General features: G+C 34.2%; 2 protein-coding genes and 3 long non-coding RNA genes across 7 annotated transcripts; 3 read left to right on the top strand and 2 right to left on the bottom strand.

Moving 5' to 3' along the window:
• Positions 1-3,735: 3,735 nt before the first annotated feature.
• On the top strand, positions 3,736-5,568 carry LOC147552830 (putative F-box protein At5g50220). The gene is made up of 2 exons (XM_086671221.1): positions 3,736-5,379; positions 5,436-5,568. The coding sequence occupies exon 1, from the start codon at positions 3,833-3,835 to the stop codon at positions 5,276-5,278; it is 1,446 nt and encodes a 481-aa protein (XP_086527347.1). The 5' UTR covers positions 3,736-3,832; the 3' UTR covers positions 5,279-5,379; positions 5,436-5,568.
• Positions 5,569-7,569: 2,001 nt separating this feature from the next.
• On the top strand, positions 7,570-9,036 carry LOC147552829 (putative F-box protein At1g32420). The gene has a single exon (XM_086668658.1). The coding sequence runs from the start codon at positions 7,570-7,572 to the stop codon at positions 9,034-9,036; it is 1,467 nt and encodes a 488-aa protein (XP_086524784.1).
• Positions 9,037-9,476: 440 nt separating this feature from the next.
• On the bottom strand, positions 9,477-13,211 carry LOC147552828 (uncharacterized). Of its 2 annotated transcripts, XR_015238907.1 has the most exons (7): positions 13,129-13,211; positions 12,961-13,020; positions 11,537-11,615; positions 11,147-11,248; positions 10,482-10,587; positions 10,092-10,295; positions 9,477-9,981 (listed from the first exon to the last, which is right to left on the bottom strand). It is a non-coding gene; the product is annotated as an uncharacterized LOC147552828 (long non-coding RNA). The 2 variants fall into 2 exon arrangements; XR_015238906.1 differs by lacking the exons at positions 10,482-10,587; positions 11,147-11,248; positions 11,537-11,615; positions 12,961-13,020; positions 13,129-13,211 and having other exon boundaries at positions 10,092-10,477.
• Positions 13,212-13,509: 298 nt separating this feature from the next.
• On the top strand, positions 13,510-16,554 carry LOC147552827 (uncharacterized). Of its 2 annotated transcripts, none has more exons than XR_015237277.1 (3): positions 13,510-14,512; positions 14,801-15,957; positions 16,068-16,554. It is a non-coding gene; the product is annotated as an uncharacterized LOC147552827 (long non-coding RNA). The 2 variants fall into 2 exon arrangements; XR_015237278.1 differs by lacking the exon at positions 13,510-14,512 and having other exon boundaries at positions 14,526-14,902; positions 15,462-15,957.
• A 2,252-nt stretch (positions 16,555-18,806) lies between these two features.
• LOC147552826 (uncharacterized) lies at positions 18,807-19,836 on the bottom strand. Its single transcript, XR_015238186.1, has 2 exons — positions 19,717-19,836; positions 18,807-19,602 (listed from the first exon to the last, which is right to left on the bottom strand). It is a non-coding gene; the product is annotated as an uncharacterized LOC147552826 (long non-coding RNA).
• Positions 19,837-20,483: the final 647 nt, after the last annotated feature.

Genomic DNA, 20,483 nt, shown 5'->3' with positions numbered 1-20,483 from the left:
CCATTTAATGGAGTGGGATCGTTACTGTAGAGTAAAGCGGAAGAAATCTTTCTCTTTTTATTCTTACAATCCGAAAAAAAAAATATAATTGAGAAGTTTGAAATTAGTGGCATCCCAACTTATATGTGTTGTATAAAGCTATTTACGAATCTGTTCCAACTTGAGCAATACTGCAAACCCGTCTAAAATGTAATGAAGCAAGATTTCAAGAAAGAGTTTAAGAAGAAGAAACACTTTCATTGGAAAAAAAAGTGTATTGAGCCAAGTTCCAAATTTGAGGTATCCCAATTTTTACTTCGCTCTTTTATTTATTCACCTGAAGTAAATTAAAAACTTTTGTATTCTTACACTTACGTTTGCTATTAAGTTATATAGTTTTCTGACATTCCAGTGATGGTATTGCTCCAAAAATAATGTTATTTATTTTCTTTATTTGTTTTTACAATTAGTGGATTTGATGAAAATTTGTAACTATTGGGGAAGAATTAGACCAATTTAGTAAATTGAGATTTGATTTACTGCAACATTACCAATGATGTGATCCAAATCAGTGAAAGAGACACCCAAATTAGGTGGTTGGAATAAATAGACATCATTAGATTGAAAGGTTAATTGGTCTCTAATTTTCCCAAAGAAATAGCTGCCAATTTAGAATTGTTGCCTCTTTGCCAATGATAGGCTCATTCTTTTTTCTCACATAAATAACCGCCCACTCAAACACCAACAAGACCGGGTCTATAGTGCAACAAGACAATAGTCTGAAATCCAACAACATTATTTATACACTAATAATCCCAATTCAAATAATCAAAGGTTCCACCTTTTCTGGGATTCGAACTTGGGACCTCTAGAACTGTCTGGAATTTATGTCAACACCTTAGAACTATTTGGCCTACCAACTGTTGACAGGTTCTTCTTATTCCTAAGAGAAATTCCACTCACAAATCGAATGTACGGGTCGAATTTATAAAAAAAAGGAAGATTGCACTTAAACTTAACAGATATAGCATGTTGACAAATTAAAGTAAGTTAGTATTTGTGTGTTTGTCATTTTAAATTTGAACTCATTAGAAGTCTAAACTGACTCTCATTCTTAAGACTGTTTGTTTTTGTGTTACTTTTGACGTTTGATTCATCTTTTTATTACGTAACGGAGATCTAAGTTCCATTTAATTAAGACGAATCAATTAAAACAATAGAAAAACAATTGCCACATATGATATGCTTCTCAGGCTACTGTATACATGAAGTTCACAAAAAAACCATAATGGCGTTCCAGGAAGATGTGTGTATATAAAACACCAGTGCCTCATCACCCAACAAACTCTTAGAAACACCTAAATGGGGTTGAAACAAATTTTATATGTAAATACATCTACGATTTTCTTTTGTCCAGTTCAAGAGAGGTGTGCGCATATAACAAAATTACAACAATTTTCTGTATATAAAATTCTCCGTCGTTTGGAAAAAGTGGAGTTACGTCATTAAGTAGGACACGTGTTGGTCCTGAATTATTAAGCGACAATGATATTGTTCCTTTTTTTTTGTTGAAACTCAATGATATTGTTCCTAGCAGCAAAACGTTTTAAATCATCCTTCATATGAAGTACAGGAAAAATCTATAATAACTTTGTGAGACTTAGACGGTTGATCAATTTCAATTGATTGATCAAGTGATTTGGAAGCCAAATTTCATTTTCTCTAAAGCTCCATAGAATATTATCTTTGTTACTTATAATTGCCAATGTTAATCTTAGTTTCAGCTTCTCATACTAGATTAACAGTTTTAGGAAAGAAGGCTTTGATTCAAGAATTTTGTATCTTGATCTATAAGACTCTTTATCCCGGATACTTACGTTTGCCAAGTTGGGGAAGACAATAGAGATTGATCGATGCAAATCAACCATTTCGAGTGATAAATTCTTCTGTTTATGTGAATGGTTCTATGCATATTGGAGCACATGTAATTTATTATAAGTGGACGCCTGGCCTCACATGTAGTTTTTCAAATTAAGATGAGTAATATATTGTGAAGTTGTGGATAGTTTTTCTTTAGTATTTGAGAAAGGATAGTAGATTAGCACCAATATAGTTTCTTAGACCAATATTTTTTTCGATAAAGTATGAGTTATATCATCAATGTAAGTTAAAGATATAAGGGGGGTGTACCATTATCATCCCATAATCTAGAGTTATTACAATTAGGAGCAAATTTGGCTCATTCATGCGCCTAAATATTACTCTCTAAAACACTAGACAAGAAGTGTAATAAATACTGAAACTAAAGAGGAAAGATCTTGAATTTACAAAATTGTGATAATAATATAGACTGAATAATAACGCCCTGCTCTGCTTGTATGACCATGATGTGAGCCCAAAGGTTGTAGTTTGATACGTCCCATTGGGCTTGGGGCTCATCTTTGGGTTATATTAGATCAAGAAACTGAATATGACTTGATGGTTGAATAGACTATGATGGTCATCAACATCAATCACAAAAACTTTCAGGCTGAGCTCTCCTTTTGCACGAGAAAATACACCGCGTTTTTCCAAGGGATGAAATGAAACGACGGAATCAGAGTAAGGAACTAAAGAAGAAGCCGCCAAGCTAAACTGTGAAACCTCTTCTCACTTTTTTTTCTCCTTTGCCCATTCACATGTTAAGTGTGGGATCTAATATCCTTATCATCTCTTCGACATTAATGTCCATCCCATTTCTCAAGTTCTTAGTAATTGAAAAGTTACGAAATTCCAGATAGAAAGTCTTTTATTCAGTTGTGTATCCTTCCAGTCATCATATGGACAATCTGGCTCGAGAGGAATCACTGAGTTTTGGAGGAAGAAGACGATACTGAACAATCCGTAGAGAATACAATCGCCAAGGTGTAGAGCCTGATTTACTTTTGGACCTCGAATCAGGATTGGATTAGCAATACTTATTTCAGTCAGTTTGTTAGTAATTGGGATGTCTTGGTCAGGCTAGCTATAAGCCAGTTCAATTGTAATCTTTTGCTTTTTTATGTTGTTTCAGGGATGGTAGATTCTTTAGCTACCACTCTGCTTTTCTTTGATCAATGAAACTATTTTACCTTCTCTAAAAAAAAAGAATCTAACTTCAATTGTTTTGCAAGACAACCCAGTGTGAATCTCTCTTTCTTCCTCCCGTGAATCTCCTCTTGTTCCCAAATTTTCGAACACTAGAAATCCACTCCCTAAAATGTTCGAGCTTTTCTCTAGAAATGAGGTCAACAAATTTTTTTTTTGAAGAAGGTTAACGATTTCTTTTTGAGAAATCGACTACGATTGACGTTAGTCGTTACAAAGCATTGACATCATGAGGATGTGATAAGCATGATAACCGCCTAAGTTAAACTTAGTATTTTATGGGAAGGTCTTGTTTGTGATTACATTATTTATAATGAAAGAAGAAAGAAGAGTCCTAAAATATCCGACAAATTTATTACATTATTTATACATTTGGAGTGTGGATACCACGTCCTTTGGGAAGTGAATCTGAACTTCTAGGATTTTGGAGTTTACGTCAACACTTTCAGCTACTTAGACAAACAAGTATTGACGGTCAACGATGGTTGAACTCAGTATTTTATGGGAAGGTATTGTTTGTGATTAAACCAAAAATGAGGGACAAGTATGGTTTTATAAGTCTACCTCAATTGTTGACTGGACTAAATACAGGAGTATAAGATTTTCAAATCCTATTTAGATTCTGTACTATAGTGGGGCTAGGGTTTTAACTCTAAGCGTGGGAGAAGCCATTGTTTCCTTGTGTTCTTCTGCCACTTCATCTTTACCTACTGCGGCTCCTCTCATCATGGAGACGAGAGCTTTTCCCTTTCCTGTTAAATTTTGTCTCGGCACGAAGAAGAAGAAAAGCAGAGGAGGTAATATTATTATTTCAGACCCTTCTTCTACTACTAATAATAATAAAAGTAAAAGTAGTATTGTTCTTAATGAAGATTTCGTAATAGACGAGATACTAACCAGATTACCAGTTAAGTCACTTCTTCGTTTCAAATCCGTCAATAAACTATGGTATTCTATAATTGGAAAAGATCAAAACTTTATTGATTTACACCTTACCCGATCAAAAACACGTAAACCTAGTCTCTTTATCATCCCTTCTGAAGCCCCTCCCCAGTACCCACGACCATCTATAATAGACGGGGCACGCCTCCGTTATCCATATCCTTTGGACCAGTTATTTATGACAGCTGATTTCATTCAAGAAGGAACAGGAGGAGGAGGACGAGCATCCATTGACACTACAACCAATTCGTATAACCCTAGGTTTGATACAATTTTAAACCCTGTTAATGGTTTGATTTGTTTCGTTGACACTCAGGACAGGCATGCTGCACAAATATATAATATCAGTACCCGTCAACAATCACCATGGATTAAGTATATAACCAAGGAAGGTGAGAAACCTTTGCTTGGATCAAAATATCAGTTTGGATTTGATCAAACAACTAATGAACACAAATTAGTCTGTCTCCGACGTTTGTCCTCACGACAGGGTACTACTTATTTTCGTGTTGTTTGTGATGTTTTGACCATCGGAGAAGGCGTTCGAGATAGAGATGATCATGCACAACTTAATGAATGGAGAAGAATAGATGAAGTTCCACCACAATCAGTGGAAAATCCTTCTGTTTATGTCAATGGTTCAATATATTGGAGCACAAAACAACTTAACTGGGGTGGAAAATCTTGGGAAAGAGAAAATCGTCCCGTATTTATAGTTGCATTTGATGTTGGAATTGAGAAGTTTAGAACTATTCAAGTCCCTGATTTTATTCTTGATCAACCTAGAGAAAATTGGGAAGGTGCACATTCGGATGAAAACATTTTGAATCATGGCATTGATTTATTAGAAGTAAACGGATGTCTAGCTCTTCAGATAAAAATGAACAATTATTTAGTAAAATTATGGATATTTAATGATGAAAGAATAAAGAAGATGACAACAACTAGTCAACAAAAGTGGACAGAAATGAGCATCAAATTACCTTTTAGTTGGGGAAAAGATAGATTTGTTCGTCTTCATTCAATACTTGATACGATACTCTTAACAACCCATTTATTAGAGCCGGGAACTTATGGTAAAGCAAAGAAGAAGAAATCTTTTTCTTTTTATTCTTACAATTCGAAAAATAATAAAATTAAGAAGCTTGAAATAAGTGGAATCCCAACTGATATGTGTTCTATAAAACTATTTACGAAGTTTGATGAAAGTCTTTTATCTGTTCCAACTTGAGCAATACTGCAAATCCCGTCTAAAATGTAAGGAAGATTTCAAGAAAGAGTTTAAGAAGAAGAAACATATGTCCTCACTCTATTCTTTTGATTGGAAAAAAGGTGTACTGAGCTTTTTTTTAAAGGAACTGTATAATATTACTGTTATTTTGGTTAAGGTGTACTGAACTGAGTTCCAAATTTGAGGTATCGCAATTTTTAGTTAGATCTTTTATTTATTCAGGTGAAGTAAAAAAAACGCTTTTGTCTTCTTACAGTTACGTTTGCTATTAAGTATTTATGTGTTTGTCATTTTGTCTTCTAAACTGATCCTCATTCTTTGAAGTTCCATTTAATTAAGACGAATCAATTAAAACAACTGAGCATAATGACCGTTCGAGGAAGATGTGTGTATACAACACACCAGTGCGTCAGCACCCAACAAAAGCAACATAGGATTTTATCTTTGTTACTTATATTTGCCAATGTTAATCTTCGTTTCAGCTTTTGCTACTGGATTAACAGTCTTCCGAAAGAAGGCTTTGATTCAAGTATTTTGTATTCTGTTTTGCAAAAGGGTGTTTTTTATTATTTGAAAAAGGGAAGTAGACTAACACCAATATATTTTTCGATAAAGTATGAGTTACAGGGTTTCTCTAGGTTTAGTATTATTTGTTTGTAACATATCGGAAAATGTTTCATAAATCTCTGATAAAGTGAAAAGAGTTAGAATAACTATTTTCGGTATGTGAAGGGCCATTTCGAAAGTGTTTACAGTCAAAATGCTTCATTTTTTTTTTGCTTATTGCTGAAAACAATTTTCCACATGTCTTGTGCAAGGCTACTGTTTCTGTTGGAAAATGAAAGAAAAAAAATCTGAGGATCAGGAAATACTGGTTGTGGAATGAGAACAGGAAATAAAACCCGGGTAGGCCAAAACCTGAACCAATTCAAGTGCACACTGTGTTAGAAAGGTTGTGAGTCTTGGACACTCAATTGCAACTAAAGTCGAATATCAAATAACACGAAGATGAACAACTTTGTAGATAGATTTACACTTAGAGATGAATTATTTACAACTTCTTTCTAAATAAGGAGATAACAATTTGGAGCAAATTTGGCTCATTCATGGGCCTAAATTACTCTATAAAACACTAGACAAGAAGTGGAAATACACAGAAACTGGAAAGATCTTGAATTCACAAAATTGTACTAATAATATAGACCGAATAATAACGCCCCGTTGTGCTTGTATGATCACGATGTGAGCCCAAAGGTGAAAGTTTGATACATCCTATTGGGTTTGGGGCTCATCTTTGGGTTATATTAGATCAAGAAACTGAATATGACTTGATGGTTGAATAAACGATGATGGGTCATCAACATCAGTCAGAAAAACTTTAAGGCTGAGCCCTCTTTTTGCACGAGAAAATATACCGCGTTTTCGCAATGGATAAATGAAACAGATTGCATGAGTAAGGAACAAAAGAAGAAGCCACCAAGCTAACTTTCTCAAGTAATTCTAAAGGAAGTGTTGCATTTGTTATATGGTATTATAAAAAAAAATACTGTATTAAGAGTAAGTTTATTGAGTTTGGTTGGATCATTGATTTTGAAGTAAAAACTTTCGCACTAAAGTGGGTTTAGAAGTTGTTCTTTGAGAGTTGTTTTCAACTTTTGACCATTAAAGTGAAGTTCAACTAAGGTGCTTGATGAATCTTGTCCATGTTTTGGATTTAGGTTTTGGCCCCAATCACCTCCACCCCAAGCTTGAGATTGCTCATCTTGTGCAAATGTTATCGGACTTGCCGGTTGAATTCTTTAAATGATCCTTATAAGTTATATCCTGAAAAAAGAAATACATAAAGAAGGAAAAAATCTCTAACAAATTAGTGAAATTACAAACAAATTGATTTGATAAGCATGATAACTGTCTAAGTTAAACTTATAATGAAAGAATAGTCTTAAAGTCCGATAAACTTGTTACATTATTTATACATTTAATAATCCAAGTTCATTAAACCATAGATACCACCTCTTCTGGGGGTGAATTTGGACCTCTAGAATTTTGAATTGTTGAAGTCAGTATTTAATGGGAAGGTCTTGTTTGTGATTTAACCAAAAATGAGGGACCAGTATGGTTTTACAAGTCTACGTAATACGGGTGTATAAGATTTCCAAATCATATTAGATTCTGTAGTAGAGTGAGGCTAGGGTTTCAACTCTCTCTTAACTCTAAGCGTGGGAGAAGCCCTTGTTTCCTCCTTGTGTTCTTCTACTACTTCATATTTACCTACTGCGGCTCCTCCCAACATGAAGACGAGAGCTTTTGCCTTTCCTGTTAAATTTGGTCTGGCCACGAAAAAGAAGAAGAAGAAGATGAAGAAGAAGAAAAGCAGAGGAGGAGGTAATATTATTATTAATTCAGATCCTTCTTCTACTAGTAATAATAATAAAAGTAAAAGTGGTAGTATTATTATTGATGGAGATCTAGTAGTACATGAGATACTAACTAGATTACCAGTTAAATCACTTTTTCGTTTCAAATCCGTCTGTAAACTATGGTATTCTGTCATTGGAAAAGATAGAAACTTTATTGATTTACACCTTACCCGATCAAAATTACGAAACCCTAGTCTTTTTATCGTACCTTCTGAAGACCCTCCCGTGAAACCACTACCAATTATACTAGACGGGGCACAACTCCTTGATACATATCCTTTGGATCAGTTATTTATGACAGCTGATTTCAATCAAGAAGGAACAGGAGGAGCATTTATTAACACTATAACCAGTTCGTATAACCCTAGTTTTGATACATTTTCAAACCCTGTTAATGGATTGATTTGCTTCGTTGACACTCAAGACAGCCATGCTGCTCGAATATATAATATCAGTACCCAACAACGATCGCCATGGATTAAGTATATAACCAAGGAAGGTGAGGAACCTTTGCTTGGATCAAAGTATCAGTTTGGATTTGATCCAACAACTAATGAACACAAGTTAGTCTGTCTCCGACGTTTTTTCTCACAAAATGGTACTATTTATTTTCGTGTTGTTTGTGATGTTTTGACCCTGGGAGAAGGTGTTCGAGGTAGAGATGATAATACACAACTTAATGAATGGAGAAGAATAGATGAAGTTCCACCACAATCAGTGGAAAATCCTTCTGTTTATGTCAATGGGTCAATATATTGGAGCACTAGTGAACTTAACTGGGGTGGAGAAAATTGGAAAAGAGAAAATCGACCCGTATTTATAGTTGCATTTGATGTTGGAAGCGAGAAGTTTAGAACTATTCAAGTCCCTGATTTTATTCTTGATCAACCTAGGGAACATTGGCAAGGTGCACTTTCGAATGAAAAGATTTGGACTTCTGGTATTGATTTATTAGAAGTAAACGGACGTGTAGCTCTTCAGATAAAAATGAACGATTATTTCGTAAAGTTATGGATATTTAATGATGAAAAAATAAAGAATGTGGCAACAACTAGTCAACAAAAGTGGACAGAGATGAGCATCAAATTACCTTTTAGGTGGCGGAAAGATAGAATTGTTCGTCTTCATTCGGTACTTGATAAGATAATCTTAACAACCCAATTAATAGAGAGGGAAACTCACGGTAAAGCAAAGAAGAAGAAATATTTTTCTTTTTATTCTTACAATCCGAAAAATAATATAACTGAGAAGTTTGAAATTAGTGGAATCCCAACTGATATGTGTTCTATAAAGCTATTTACGAAGTTTGATGAAAGTCTTTTATCTGTTCCAACTTGAACAATACTGCAAGACTTGTCTTAAATGTAACGAAGCAAAATTTCAAGAAAGAGTTTAAGAAAAAGAAACATATTTCCTCACTCTTTTATTTTGATTGGAAAAAAAAGTGTACTAGGCTGAGTTCCAAATTTGAGGTATGGCAATTTTTAGTGTGCTCTTTCATTTATTCTTTTTTTTTTTGTTGAAAGGTGCTCTTTTATTTATTTAGGTGAAGTAAAAAAAACACTTTTGTCTTCTTACAGTTATGTTTGCTATTAAGTTATATAGTTTTCTGACATTCTAGTGATAGAAATATGGTTTGAATGAAATCATAAGAATTTGCTCCAATATAATGTTACGAGGGTGTAACCCGTGTCCGGTGGGCACGGACAGTATTGTTAAACACGTCACCTAAGATTCAACATATGTATAACAATAGATTTTAACCTTCCTTAGCAAAATTGATGGAAAAGGTTCAAACTTCATTAATATTCTATAAAATCACATTAAGAGTTCACAGTTATACATTTTAGCAACGCCCATATAATTGTAAGTGAATCTCTTATTTGAACTTCTTCCTTTCTTCACTTCCTTCGTCCAAGTAGTTTACGACAATTGAAAATGATAATTCTTAATTGTTGAGATTTTGCCACACAAATTGAAAATGAACCTCTTAATCTTGACTCATGTTGTTGATGCTCCTGGTAACCTTCACTTCTTTCTGGTGTGGTTATTGATGAAGTCATATTACCTAGAGACTTTAATTTCGCGGGTTATTCTTAATCGGTGCGAGGGTGTCATGCTCACGCTGACGGAATAGTAGGAGAGGATCAGAATGTAGTTTCCACCATGCTCACGTTGACGGAACCGTAGGAGGAGAGAATCACAATGTAGTTTCCACCATACATCGTTGGCAGATTGAGGTGTCCCCAAAAAAACTCCCGGAGGTTGCTGCTACAAAATCACCTACAAAAAAAATGTGTAAATGCAGACATCAATGTTTATAACTTCATGAAGTATAAAGCATAAACCATTAAGTAAAGCAGAAGTTAACCAAAAAAAAAAGATGAATTTACCATAAAACAGCTTGTAATGAAGATACAGTGAAGTCAGACTTGAAACGGGAAGCCAAATGAATCGTTCTTCACTACAGACTTGACCAACTATCCTTGTTTCACACAGTTCACATTCTTTGTGTTCATAGTCATTCCAACTCTCAAAAAGAAGAATGATACTTTATACAGATGAAGTAAGTCAAAACTGAAACTGGAATGGAGTAACTAAGGAAAAAAATAAGAATAAAAGTTTGATGAGTCAAATCCATCGACCTCGAAAAGGTTCACACTTTATTGATTCTCCCTTAATAAATGAAGTTGAACCCAAAATGAAAAACAAATTGAACCTAAAACGATCAAGCCTAAGATGACTTTCATAACAGAAAAGGTAAACATGAAGAAGATACTCACAATGAAGTTTGCCTCTCATTCAACGCCAAGTTCTTTTAAACAGTTCAAAACTACCATCAGTGAACATTGAATTCTCAGATTGGGCATCAATTTAGCTAAGTGGAGACTTCAAACAAAAGAGGATGATTATATATGGTTCAACTTTTTCAAGAACAGAAAAGATAAAAATGAAAAAAACTTAATAATTGCAAACAAATCTTTGGTCGAGGATGATTATATATTGTTCTTTCACGTTTTCGAAGAAATTCAATTCATTCACTAACCTAGTTGATTCAACCCTATATGAATGAATTGAATTCCTTAAATATCAAGTAAAGCAAAACCCTCCTTCAATTCATTCACTAACCTCCTTGAATTGCTTTTCAATTCATTCAGTAACCTAGTTATGAACCAACCTTACCTCCTTAAATACCAACTAAAGTAACATCAACCCTAAATCAAAATCCTCTCTCATCAAAACCCCAAATAAAAACTCTAATTTATTCAAAACCCTAAAGCAACAATGAGAGAGAGAGAGAAAGAGAGTCGAACATCTGTGTTTAACCAACTTACTTGAATCCATCAATCTGCGAAATTATATGAAGTAGCGAACCTAAATAACATCTACTGAGAGAGATGAACAGCAAGTGAGAGAGACACACACAGAGAGAGATAGAGAGGGTTACCTGCGATGAAAGAGCCTGAGAGGAGATGCACGGGAAGGAGGGAAAAACATTGGGAGATGAAGGGGAGAGATAAGGTAAAGAGAAGGGTTAGGCGAGAATGAGCTGCAAAATCCTAGTATTTCATTAGCTTGGCTGATCAATATACTTTGTAATTGGACCTCAAAATGATCAAGAAATTGAGCAGTTCAAGTATCAACAATCAGTAAAAGTCACAAAGCAACGAATTAATAGAAGTTAACAAATGTCAAATAGAAGAGCAATTCAAAATTTTCAACTGTTGTTGATCATAGATACACACAATTAATACACATCTAAAGGTTCATAATCTTGTGAGTAAAAACGACTTTGAAAGAAAAAGGAAAAAATATGAGAGAGAGGGAGAGACATTACCAATAGGGACAAATGGGTTCTTGACGCGAAAAACTCTTGAAGGTCAGGTTCTGGACTCGAACTCGTCTACTCCATTATCCTGATCAAATGAAAATGAAGATCGAAAATTATCGAAAGAGAATAAAAGAAATGATTATGTACTTCTTACATGATTATGTACCAAAAACTGTAGAAAAAAAACTAAATGAAAGCCCTATATCACCATTAATCTTTGCTGGAAAAACCGAAAACAGATGATCAATACAATGTATTGATTGTAAGTGTACAAACATATTGAACTGGTTAGAGAAATGAACTGGAAAGGACCCTAATAAGAACATACAGACAAATAAACAAAGCAAGAAATAGAGGGATACAATTTTCTCCAATGAGTTTAATGATTGGGCAGTGATAATCTTCTTCAGCAAACCATAAGAACTTGAAGAAATCAATTAGGGCAAAGAATTTCAGCAAAGATTTATAGAAATCAATTAGGGGCTAAGAACTTTTTTTTTGTTGAGAATTAGGGCTAAAAACTTAAGCAAAGATTATAAGAAATTACCTGAACTGCTACCCTTTAAACCCTACAATGTTAACCTAAACCCAAACTATTACCAAGTATCATGAAAACTTGAAACCTGAGAGAGATTGTGCGTGAGAGAGAGCGAGAGGGAGTGTGAGAGAGATACCTGCAAGTGGAGAGATTGATGTGAGATGAGAAGATGAGAGAAAGCAGGAGATGAGCGGGAAGGAGATGAGCGAGATGTCGAACATTTAATACAAACTCTAGCCCATCCAAGATAGAATGAAAACAACCCAAATATTTGTTTAATGAAAAGAAACATCAATTTCATTATTCCTTCTAAAGAATTGCAATTGCTATATTTGTTCAATGAATTTCAGAAAAAAAAATATTTGTTCAATGAACTACACAAAACTAAGCCCAAACATTTTCGACAGTTATATAGGTTATCAAAACTAACACAACAATTTAACTTACAAACAATTATCAAAAGTCCTATTTAACCTAATTAAAACTACATACAAACCCAAATTTCAAAATGAATAGTTTCATAAAAGCAGTATAAAGAAAAACACAATCAAAATGAGTCAAATTTCAAATTGAACAATTTCACTTAAGGATTTCATAGAATTTCACTAAGGGATTTCATAGATCAACTCTCATAGAAAACTAAACCCAAACATTCTCAACAATAATCAAAAATCATAAAAACTGATTATCAACTAAACCTTAGCAAGACCTAAAAGTTTGAATGTTAACCTTATAGCTTCAAACCTAAACCATATCAAGTTAACCTAGCAAGTTTAGTTTGTTTTAAACATTCTCTAAAATTATCAAACCTAAACTGTGATCAACTAATAACATGGAAAGTTAACCTAAACAACAAATTTAACCTAACACAATTTTTTTGAGAAGAAAGTACCTGAGCTGCTACCATTAGAACCCTACATCCAAAAATAAAAACTTGAAAACCTGAGAGAGTCTGTGCGTGAGAGAGAGACAGAAATGGAGAGATTGATGTTAGATGAGAAGATGAGAGAGCAGGAGACATTCTGTCTGTGTGAGCGAGATAGAGATAGAGAGAGAATACCTGCGGTGAGATGAGAGAGTCTCAGACGGAGTTGAGAGAAGATGAGGGAGAAAGAGGTTTGCACAAAAAAAAAAATGAAAGACAGAGGAGGCTTCAGAGAGAGAGAGAGCGTAAGAATGAAGCTTGGGCGGGAAGATGGGCTTGTTTGTGAAGGGTATCTTTGATAGATGCTCCCTGCTATCATCTCTACGGTTGGATGAAATATCATTAGATCTAGACCAACCAATTTTGAATTTTTTTGAAACACTCAATCCTCAACCACTTGATATAAATTGTATAGATAAATCCTAGCCATTGGGAGGAGGGGGAAAAGATACCCTCCTCCCTTATTATATAGATTCATTTTGAAATTTGGGTTTGTATGTAGTTTTAATTAGGTTAAATAGGACTTTTGATAATTGTTTGTAAGTTAAATTGTTGTGTTAGTTTTGATAACCTATATAACTGTCGAAAATGTTTGGGCTTAGTTTTGTGTAGTTCATTGAACAAATATTTTTTTTTCTGAAATTCATTGAACAAATATAGCAATTGCAATTCTTTAGAAGGAATAATGAAATTGATGTTTCTTTTCATTAAACAAATATTTGGGTTGTTTTCATTCTATCTTGGATGGGCTAGAGTTTGTATTAAATGTTCGACATCTCGCTCATCTCCTTCCCGCTCATCTCCTGCTTTCTCTCATCTTCTCATCTCACATCAATCTCTCCACTTGCAGGTATCTCTCTCACACTCCCTCTCGCTCTCTCTCACGCACAATCTCTCTCAGGTTTCAAGTTTTCATGATACTTGGTAATAGTTTGGGTTTAGGTTAACATTGTAGGGTTTAAAGGGTAGCAGTTCAGGTAATTTCTTATAATCTTTGCTTAAGTTTTTAGCCCTAATTCTCAACAAAAAAAAAGTTCTTAGCCCCTAATTGATTTCTATAAATCTTTGCTGAAATTCTTTGCCCTAATTGATTTCTTCAAGTTCTTATGGTTTGCTGAAGAAGATTATCACTGCCCAATCATTAAACTCATTGGAGAAAATTGTATCCCTCTATTTCTTGCTTTGTTTATTTGTCTGTATGTTCTTATTAGGGTCCTTTCCAGTTCATTTCTCTAACCAGTTCAATATGTTTGTACACTTACAATCAATACATTGTATTGATCATCTGTTTTCGGTTTTTCCAGCAAAGATTAATGGTGATATAGGGCTTTCATTTAGTTTTTTTTTCTACAGTTTTTGGTACATAATCATGTAAGAAGTACATAATCATTTCTTTTATTCTCTTTCGATAATTTTCGATCTTCATTTTCATTTGATCAGGATAATGGAGTAGACGAGTTCGAGTCCAGAACCTGACCTTCAAGAGTTTTTCGCGTCAAGAACCCATTTGTCCCTATTGGTAATGTCTCTCCCTCTCTCTCATATTTTTTCCTTTTTCTTTCAAAGTCGTTTTTACTCACAAGATTATGAACCTTTAGATGTGTATTAATTGTGTGTATCTATGATCAACAACAGTTGAAAATTTTGAATTGCTCTTCTATTTGACATTTGTTAACTTCTATTAATTCGTTGCTTTGTGACTTTTACTGATTGTTGATACTTGAACTGCTCAATTTCTTGATCATTTTGAGGTCCAATTACAAAGTATATTGATCAGCCAAGCTAATGAAATACTAGGATTTTGCAGCTCATTCTCGCCTAACCCTTCTCTTTACCTTATCTCTCCCCTTCATCTCCCAATGTTTTTCCCTCCTTCCCGTGCATCTCCTCTCAGGCTCTTTCATCGCAGGTAACCCTCTCTATCTCTCTCTGTGTGTGTCTCTCTCACTTGCTGTTCATCTCTCTCAGTAGATGTTATTTAGGTTCGCTACTTCATATAATTTCGCAGATTGATGGATTCAAGTAAGTTGGTTAAACACAGATGTTCGACTCTCTTTCTCTCTCTCTCTCATTGTTGCTTTAGGGTTTTGAATAAATTAGAGTTTTTATTTGGGGTTTTGATGAGAGAGGATTTTGATTTAGGGTTGATGTTACTTTAGTTGGTATTTAAGGAGGTAAGGTTGGTTCATAACTGGGTTACTGAATGAATTGAAAAGCAATTCAAGGAGGTTAGTGAATGAATTGAAGGAGGGTTTTGCTTTACTTGATATTTAAGGAATTCAATTCATTCATATAGGGTTGAATCAACTAGGTTAGTGAATGAATTGAATTTCTTCGAAAACGTGAAAGAACAATATATAATCATCCTCGACCAAAGATTTGTTTGCAATTATTAAGTTTTTTTCATTTTTATCTTTTCTGTTCTTGAAAAAGTTGAACCATATATAATCATCCTCTTTTGTTTGAAGTCTCCACTTAGCTAAATTGATGCCCAATCTGAGAATTCAATGTTCACTGATGGTAGTTTTGAACTGTTTAAAAGAACTTGGCGTTGAATGAGAGGCAAACTTCATTGTGAGTATCTTCTTCATGTTTACCTTTTCTGTTATGAAAGTCATCTTAGGCTTGATCGTTTTAGGTTCAATTTGTTTTTCATTTTGGGTTCAACTTCATTTATTAAGGGAGAATCAATAAAGTGTGAACCTTTTCGAGGTCGATGGATTTGACTCATCAAACTTTTATTCTTATTTTTTTCCTTAGTTACTCCATTCCAGTTTCAGTTTTGACTTACTTCATCTGTATAAAGTATCATTCTTCTTTTTGAGAGTTGGAATGACTATGAACACAAAGAATGTGAACTGTGTGAAACAAGGATAGTTGGTCAAGTCTGTAGTGAAGAACGATTCATTTGGCTTCCCGTTTCAAGTCTGACTTCACTGTATCTTCATTACAAGCTGTTTTATGGTAAATTCATCTTTTTTTTTTGGTTAACTTCTGCTTTACTTAATGGTTTATGCTTTATACTTCATGAAGTTATAAACATTGATGTCTGCATTTACACATTTTTTTTGTAGGTGATTTTGTAGCAGCAACCTCCGGGAGTTTTTTTGGGGACACCTCAATCTGCCAACGATGTATGGTGGAAACTACATTGTGATTCTCTCCTCCTACGGTTCCGTCAACGTGAGCATGGTGGAAACTACATTCTGATCCTCTCCTACTATTCCGTCAGCGTGAGCATGACACCCTCGCACCGATTAAGAATAACCCGCGAAATTAAAGTCTCTAGGTAATATGACTTCATCAATAACCACACCAGAAAGAAGTGAAGGTTACCAGGAGCATCAACAACATGAGTCAAGATTAAGAGGTTCATTTTCAATTTGTGTGGCAAAATCTCAACAATTAAGAATTATCATTTTCAATTGTCGTAAACTACTTGGACGAAGGAAGTGAAGAAAGGAAGAAGTTCAAATAAGAGATTCACTTACAATTATATGGGCGTTGCTAAAATGTATAACTGTGAACTCTTAATGTGATTTTATAGAATATTAATGAAGTTTGAACCTTTTCCATCAATTTTGCTAAGGAAGGTTAAAATCTATTGTTATACATATGTTGAATCTTAGGTGACGTGTTTAACAATACTGTCCGTGCCCACCGGGCACGGGTTACACCCTCGTAGTTTCATAAAAGCAGTATAAAGAAAAACACAATCAAAATGAGTCAAATTTCAAATTGAACAATTTCACTTAAGGATTTCATAGAATTTCACTAAGGGATTTCATAGATCAACTCTCATAGAAAACTAAACCCAAACATTCTCAACAATAATCAAAAATCATAAAAACTGATTATCAACTAAACCTTAGCAAGACCTAAAAGTTTGAATGTTAACCTTATAGCTTCAAACCTAAACCATATCAAGTTAACCTAGCAAGTTTAGTTTGTTTTAAACATTCTCTAAAATTATCAAACCTAAACTGTGATCAACTAATAACATGGAAAGTTAACCTAAACAACAAATTTAACCTAACACAATTTTTTTGAGAAGAAAGTACCTGAGCTGCTACCATTAGAACCCTACATCCAAAAATAAAAACTTGAAAACCTGAGAGAGTCTGTGCGTGAGAGAGAGACAGAAATGGAGAGATTGATGTTAGATGAGAAGATGAGAGAGCAGGAGACATTCTGTCTGTGTGAGCGAGATAGAGATAGAGATAGAGAGAGAATACCTGCGGTGAGATGAGAGAGTCTCAGACGGAGTTGAGAGAAGATGAGGGAGAAAGAGGTTTGCACAAAAAAAAAAATGAAAGACAGAGGAGGCTTCAGAGAGAGAGAGAGCGTAAGAATGAAGCTTGGGCGGGAAGATGGGCTTGTTTGTGAAGGGTATCTTTGATAGATGCTCCCTGCTATCATCTCTACGGTTGGATGAAATATCATTAGATCTAGACCAACCAATTTTGAATTTTTTTGAAACACTCAATCCTCAACCACTTGATATAAATTGTATAGATAAATCCTAGCCATTGGGAGGAGGGGGAAAAGATACCCTCCTCCCTTATTATATAGATTTATTTTCTTTATTTGTTTGTTTTTTGCAATTAGTGTTTGATGAAAATTTTGTAATTATTAGGGTAGAATGAGACCAATTTAGTAAATTGAGATTTGATTTACTGCAACATTATTATGATTAGTTGATTACCATGACCAAACCAATGATGTGATCCAAATCAGTATAGGAGACATCCAAATTAGGTGGTTAAGACGAATGATGTTACCAAACCATGACCAAACCAGTGTTAAGACGAATCAATTAAACCAATAGAAAAAGAAAAAGAACAATTGCAACCTACGATATGTTTCTCAGGCCACTATACACATGAAGTTCACAAAAAAGCATAATGACGTTCCAGGAAGATGCGTGTATATAACACACTACTGTGTCAGCACCCACCGTACTCTTAGGACACCTAAATGGGTTTGAAACAAATTTTATATGCAAATACATCTACTATTTTCTTTTGTTCAATTCAAGAGAGGTGTGTGCACATAACAAAATTACAACAATGTTATGAACATAAATTTCTCTTCCTTGTTTCGAAAAAGTGGAGTCACATCAGTCAGTAGGACACCTATTGGTCCTAAATTATTAAGTGACAATGATATTGTTCTTTTTTTTTTGTTGAAACTCAATGATGTTGTTCTTAGGTAAACATTTTAAATCATCCTTCATATGAAGTATAGAATGTCGGGTGCATCATAAATTTTCTTCCAAAATTTCACCCATGGAAAATCTATAATAACTTTGTGAGACTTAGACGGTTGATCAATTTCAATTGATTGATGAAGTGATTTGGAAGCCAAATTTCGTTTTCTCTAAAGCTCCATAGAATATTATCTTCGTTACCCAATGTTAGTCTTAGTTTCAGCTTCTCATACGGGATTAACAGTCTTCCGAAAGAAGGCTTTGATCCAAGGATTTTGTATCTTGATCTATAAGACTCTTTACCCAGGATAATTAGGTTTGCCAAGTTGGGGAAGACAATAGAGAAGGATCGATGCAAATCAACCATTTCGAGTGATAAATCCTTCGCTTTATGTGAATGGTTCTATATATATTGGAGCACATGTAATTTATTATAAGTGAAAGCCTGGACGGACATGTAGTTTTTCAAATTAAGATGAGTAATATATTGTAAAGTTGCGGATAGTTTTTTTTTTTTTGAGAAAGGATAGTAGACTAACACCAACATATTGTTTTAGACCAATATATTTTTTGGATGAAGTATGAGTTATATCATCAATGCAAGTTAAAAGAAATAAGGGGGGTCTACCATTATCATCCCATAATATAGAGATATTACAAGGTGGAGCAAATTTGGCTCATTCATGCGCCTAAATATTACTCTCTGAAACACTAGACAAGAAGTGTAAATACAGTGAAACTATAGAGGAAAGATCTTGAATTTACAAAATTGTACTAATAATATAGACTAACGCCTCGTTGTGCTTGTACGATCACGATGTGAGCCCAAAGGTGGAAGTTTGATACGTCCGACTGGGTTTGGGGCACATCTTCGAGTTATATTAGATCAAGAAACTGAATGTGACTTGATGGTTGAATAGACGATGATGGGTCATCAACATCCGTCAAAAAAACTTTCAGGCTGAGCTCTCCTTTCGCACGAGAAAATATACCGCGTTTTTCCAACGGATGAAATGAAACGACGGAATCAGAGTAAGGAACAAAGGAAGAAGCCGCCAAGCTAACCTTCCCAAGTAATTCCAAAGGAAGTGTTGCATTTGTTATATGGTTATATACAAAAATATTAAGAGTAAGTTTATTGAGTTTGGTTGGATCATTGATCTTGAAGTAGAAACTTTCACACCAAAGTGGGTTTAGAAGTTGTTCTTTGAGAGTTGTTTTCAACTTTTGACCATTAAAGTGAAGTTCAATGAAGGTGCTTGATGAATCTTGTCCATGTTTTGGATTTAAGTTTTTGGCCCCAATCACCTCCACCCCAAGCTTGAGATTGCTCATCTTGCTCAAATTTTAACCAACTTGTGGGTTGAATTCTTTAAATGATCCTTCTTATAAGTTATATCCTGAAAAGAGAAATACACAAAAACAAGGTAAAGATCTCCAACAAATTAGTCAAATTACAAACAAACTGATTTGAATACTTTCAACAAAAAAAAAGCGGCAGAAAAACCATATACCTATAAACTCAATAAGAAAAAGAATTAAAGAAGAGTGGGGAAGAAGAACAAGAGTGAGAAACTATGAAGCTTTAGCTGTTTCTCAAATGAAGGAAATAGGCCTAATCACAAAGAGAGATCTAATCTCTTACATCTGATATTCAATAAATTAGATACAAAGTCAAAGATAACTGAATAAGTCAAAGTCAATAGTTCATCAACTTGAAATATTCAAAGTTTTTGATTTTCAAAAACATGATAGTTACTTAAGTATTGTCAAAAACATGATAGTTACTTATAATAATAATTTTCTTTGTTTCATCTAACTCGAAATATTCAAAGTTTTGAGATGTTCCCTTGTTTCACCTTGGGTTAGAACTATTCAATAGTATTCAAACGTCACTATTCCAATACCATTATCAAGTAAATAACCTTGATTTTGACATTCTCTTAGTCGTGGAAGGTTCTTTCCGTTTCGTGTGAACAAAGGTATAAACACATAATTACATAAAGATAGACTAAATTGACTAAATAGTGGTCCCCTAGTTTTCATTGGTGTACGATAACTATTCCAATGACGTGTTTAACACTGCCAAGGTAACATATCTCTGAATTGTGTCGATACATTTCTAGAATCCCATAATCATGTTCGGTATCTATTTCGTCAAACTAAAATAAAAATAAGATTATAATAACTTTCCAATAGATTTTATTGGTGATGGTCGGGGTTAGCCTCATCATAATTTTCAGCCGTGGTGGGAGGGCACTCAAAAAGGTTATATAGGATA

Source organism: Eschscholzia californica, unplaced genomic scaffold (assembly GCF_041429995.1).
Source record: "Eschscholzia californica isolate CP2 unplaced genomic scaffold, dmEscCali1.0.p SCAF_3, whole genome shotgun sequence".
Taxonomy (NCBI): Eukaryota; Viridiplantae; Streptophyta; class Magnoliopsida; order Ranunculales; family Papaveraceae; genus Eschscholzia; species Eschscholzia californica.
This window is presented reverse-complemented; position numbering and strand designations above follow the sequence as displayed.

What these genes read in the sequence shown, in the direction of transcription:
- LOC147552829 (XM_086668658.1), top strand. Translation starts at nt 7,570, where the DNA reads ATGAAGACGAGAGCTTTTGCCTTTCCTGTTAAATTTGGTCTGGCCACG.
- LOC147552830 (XM_086671221.1), top strand. Translation starts at nt 3,833, where the DNA reads ATGGAGACGAGAGCTTTTCCCTTTCCTGTTAAATTTTGTCTCGGCACG.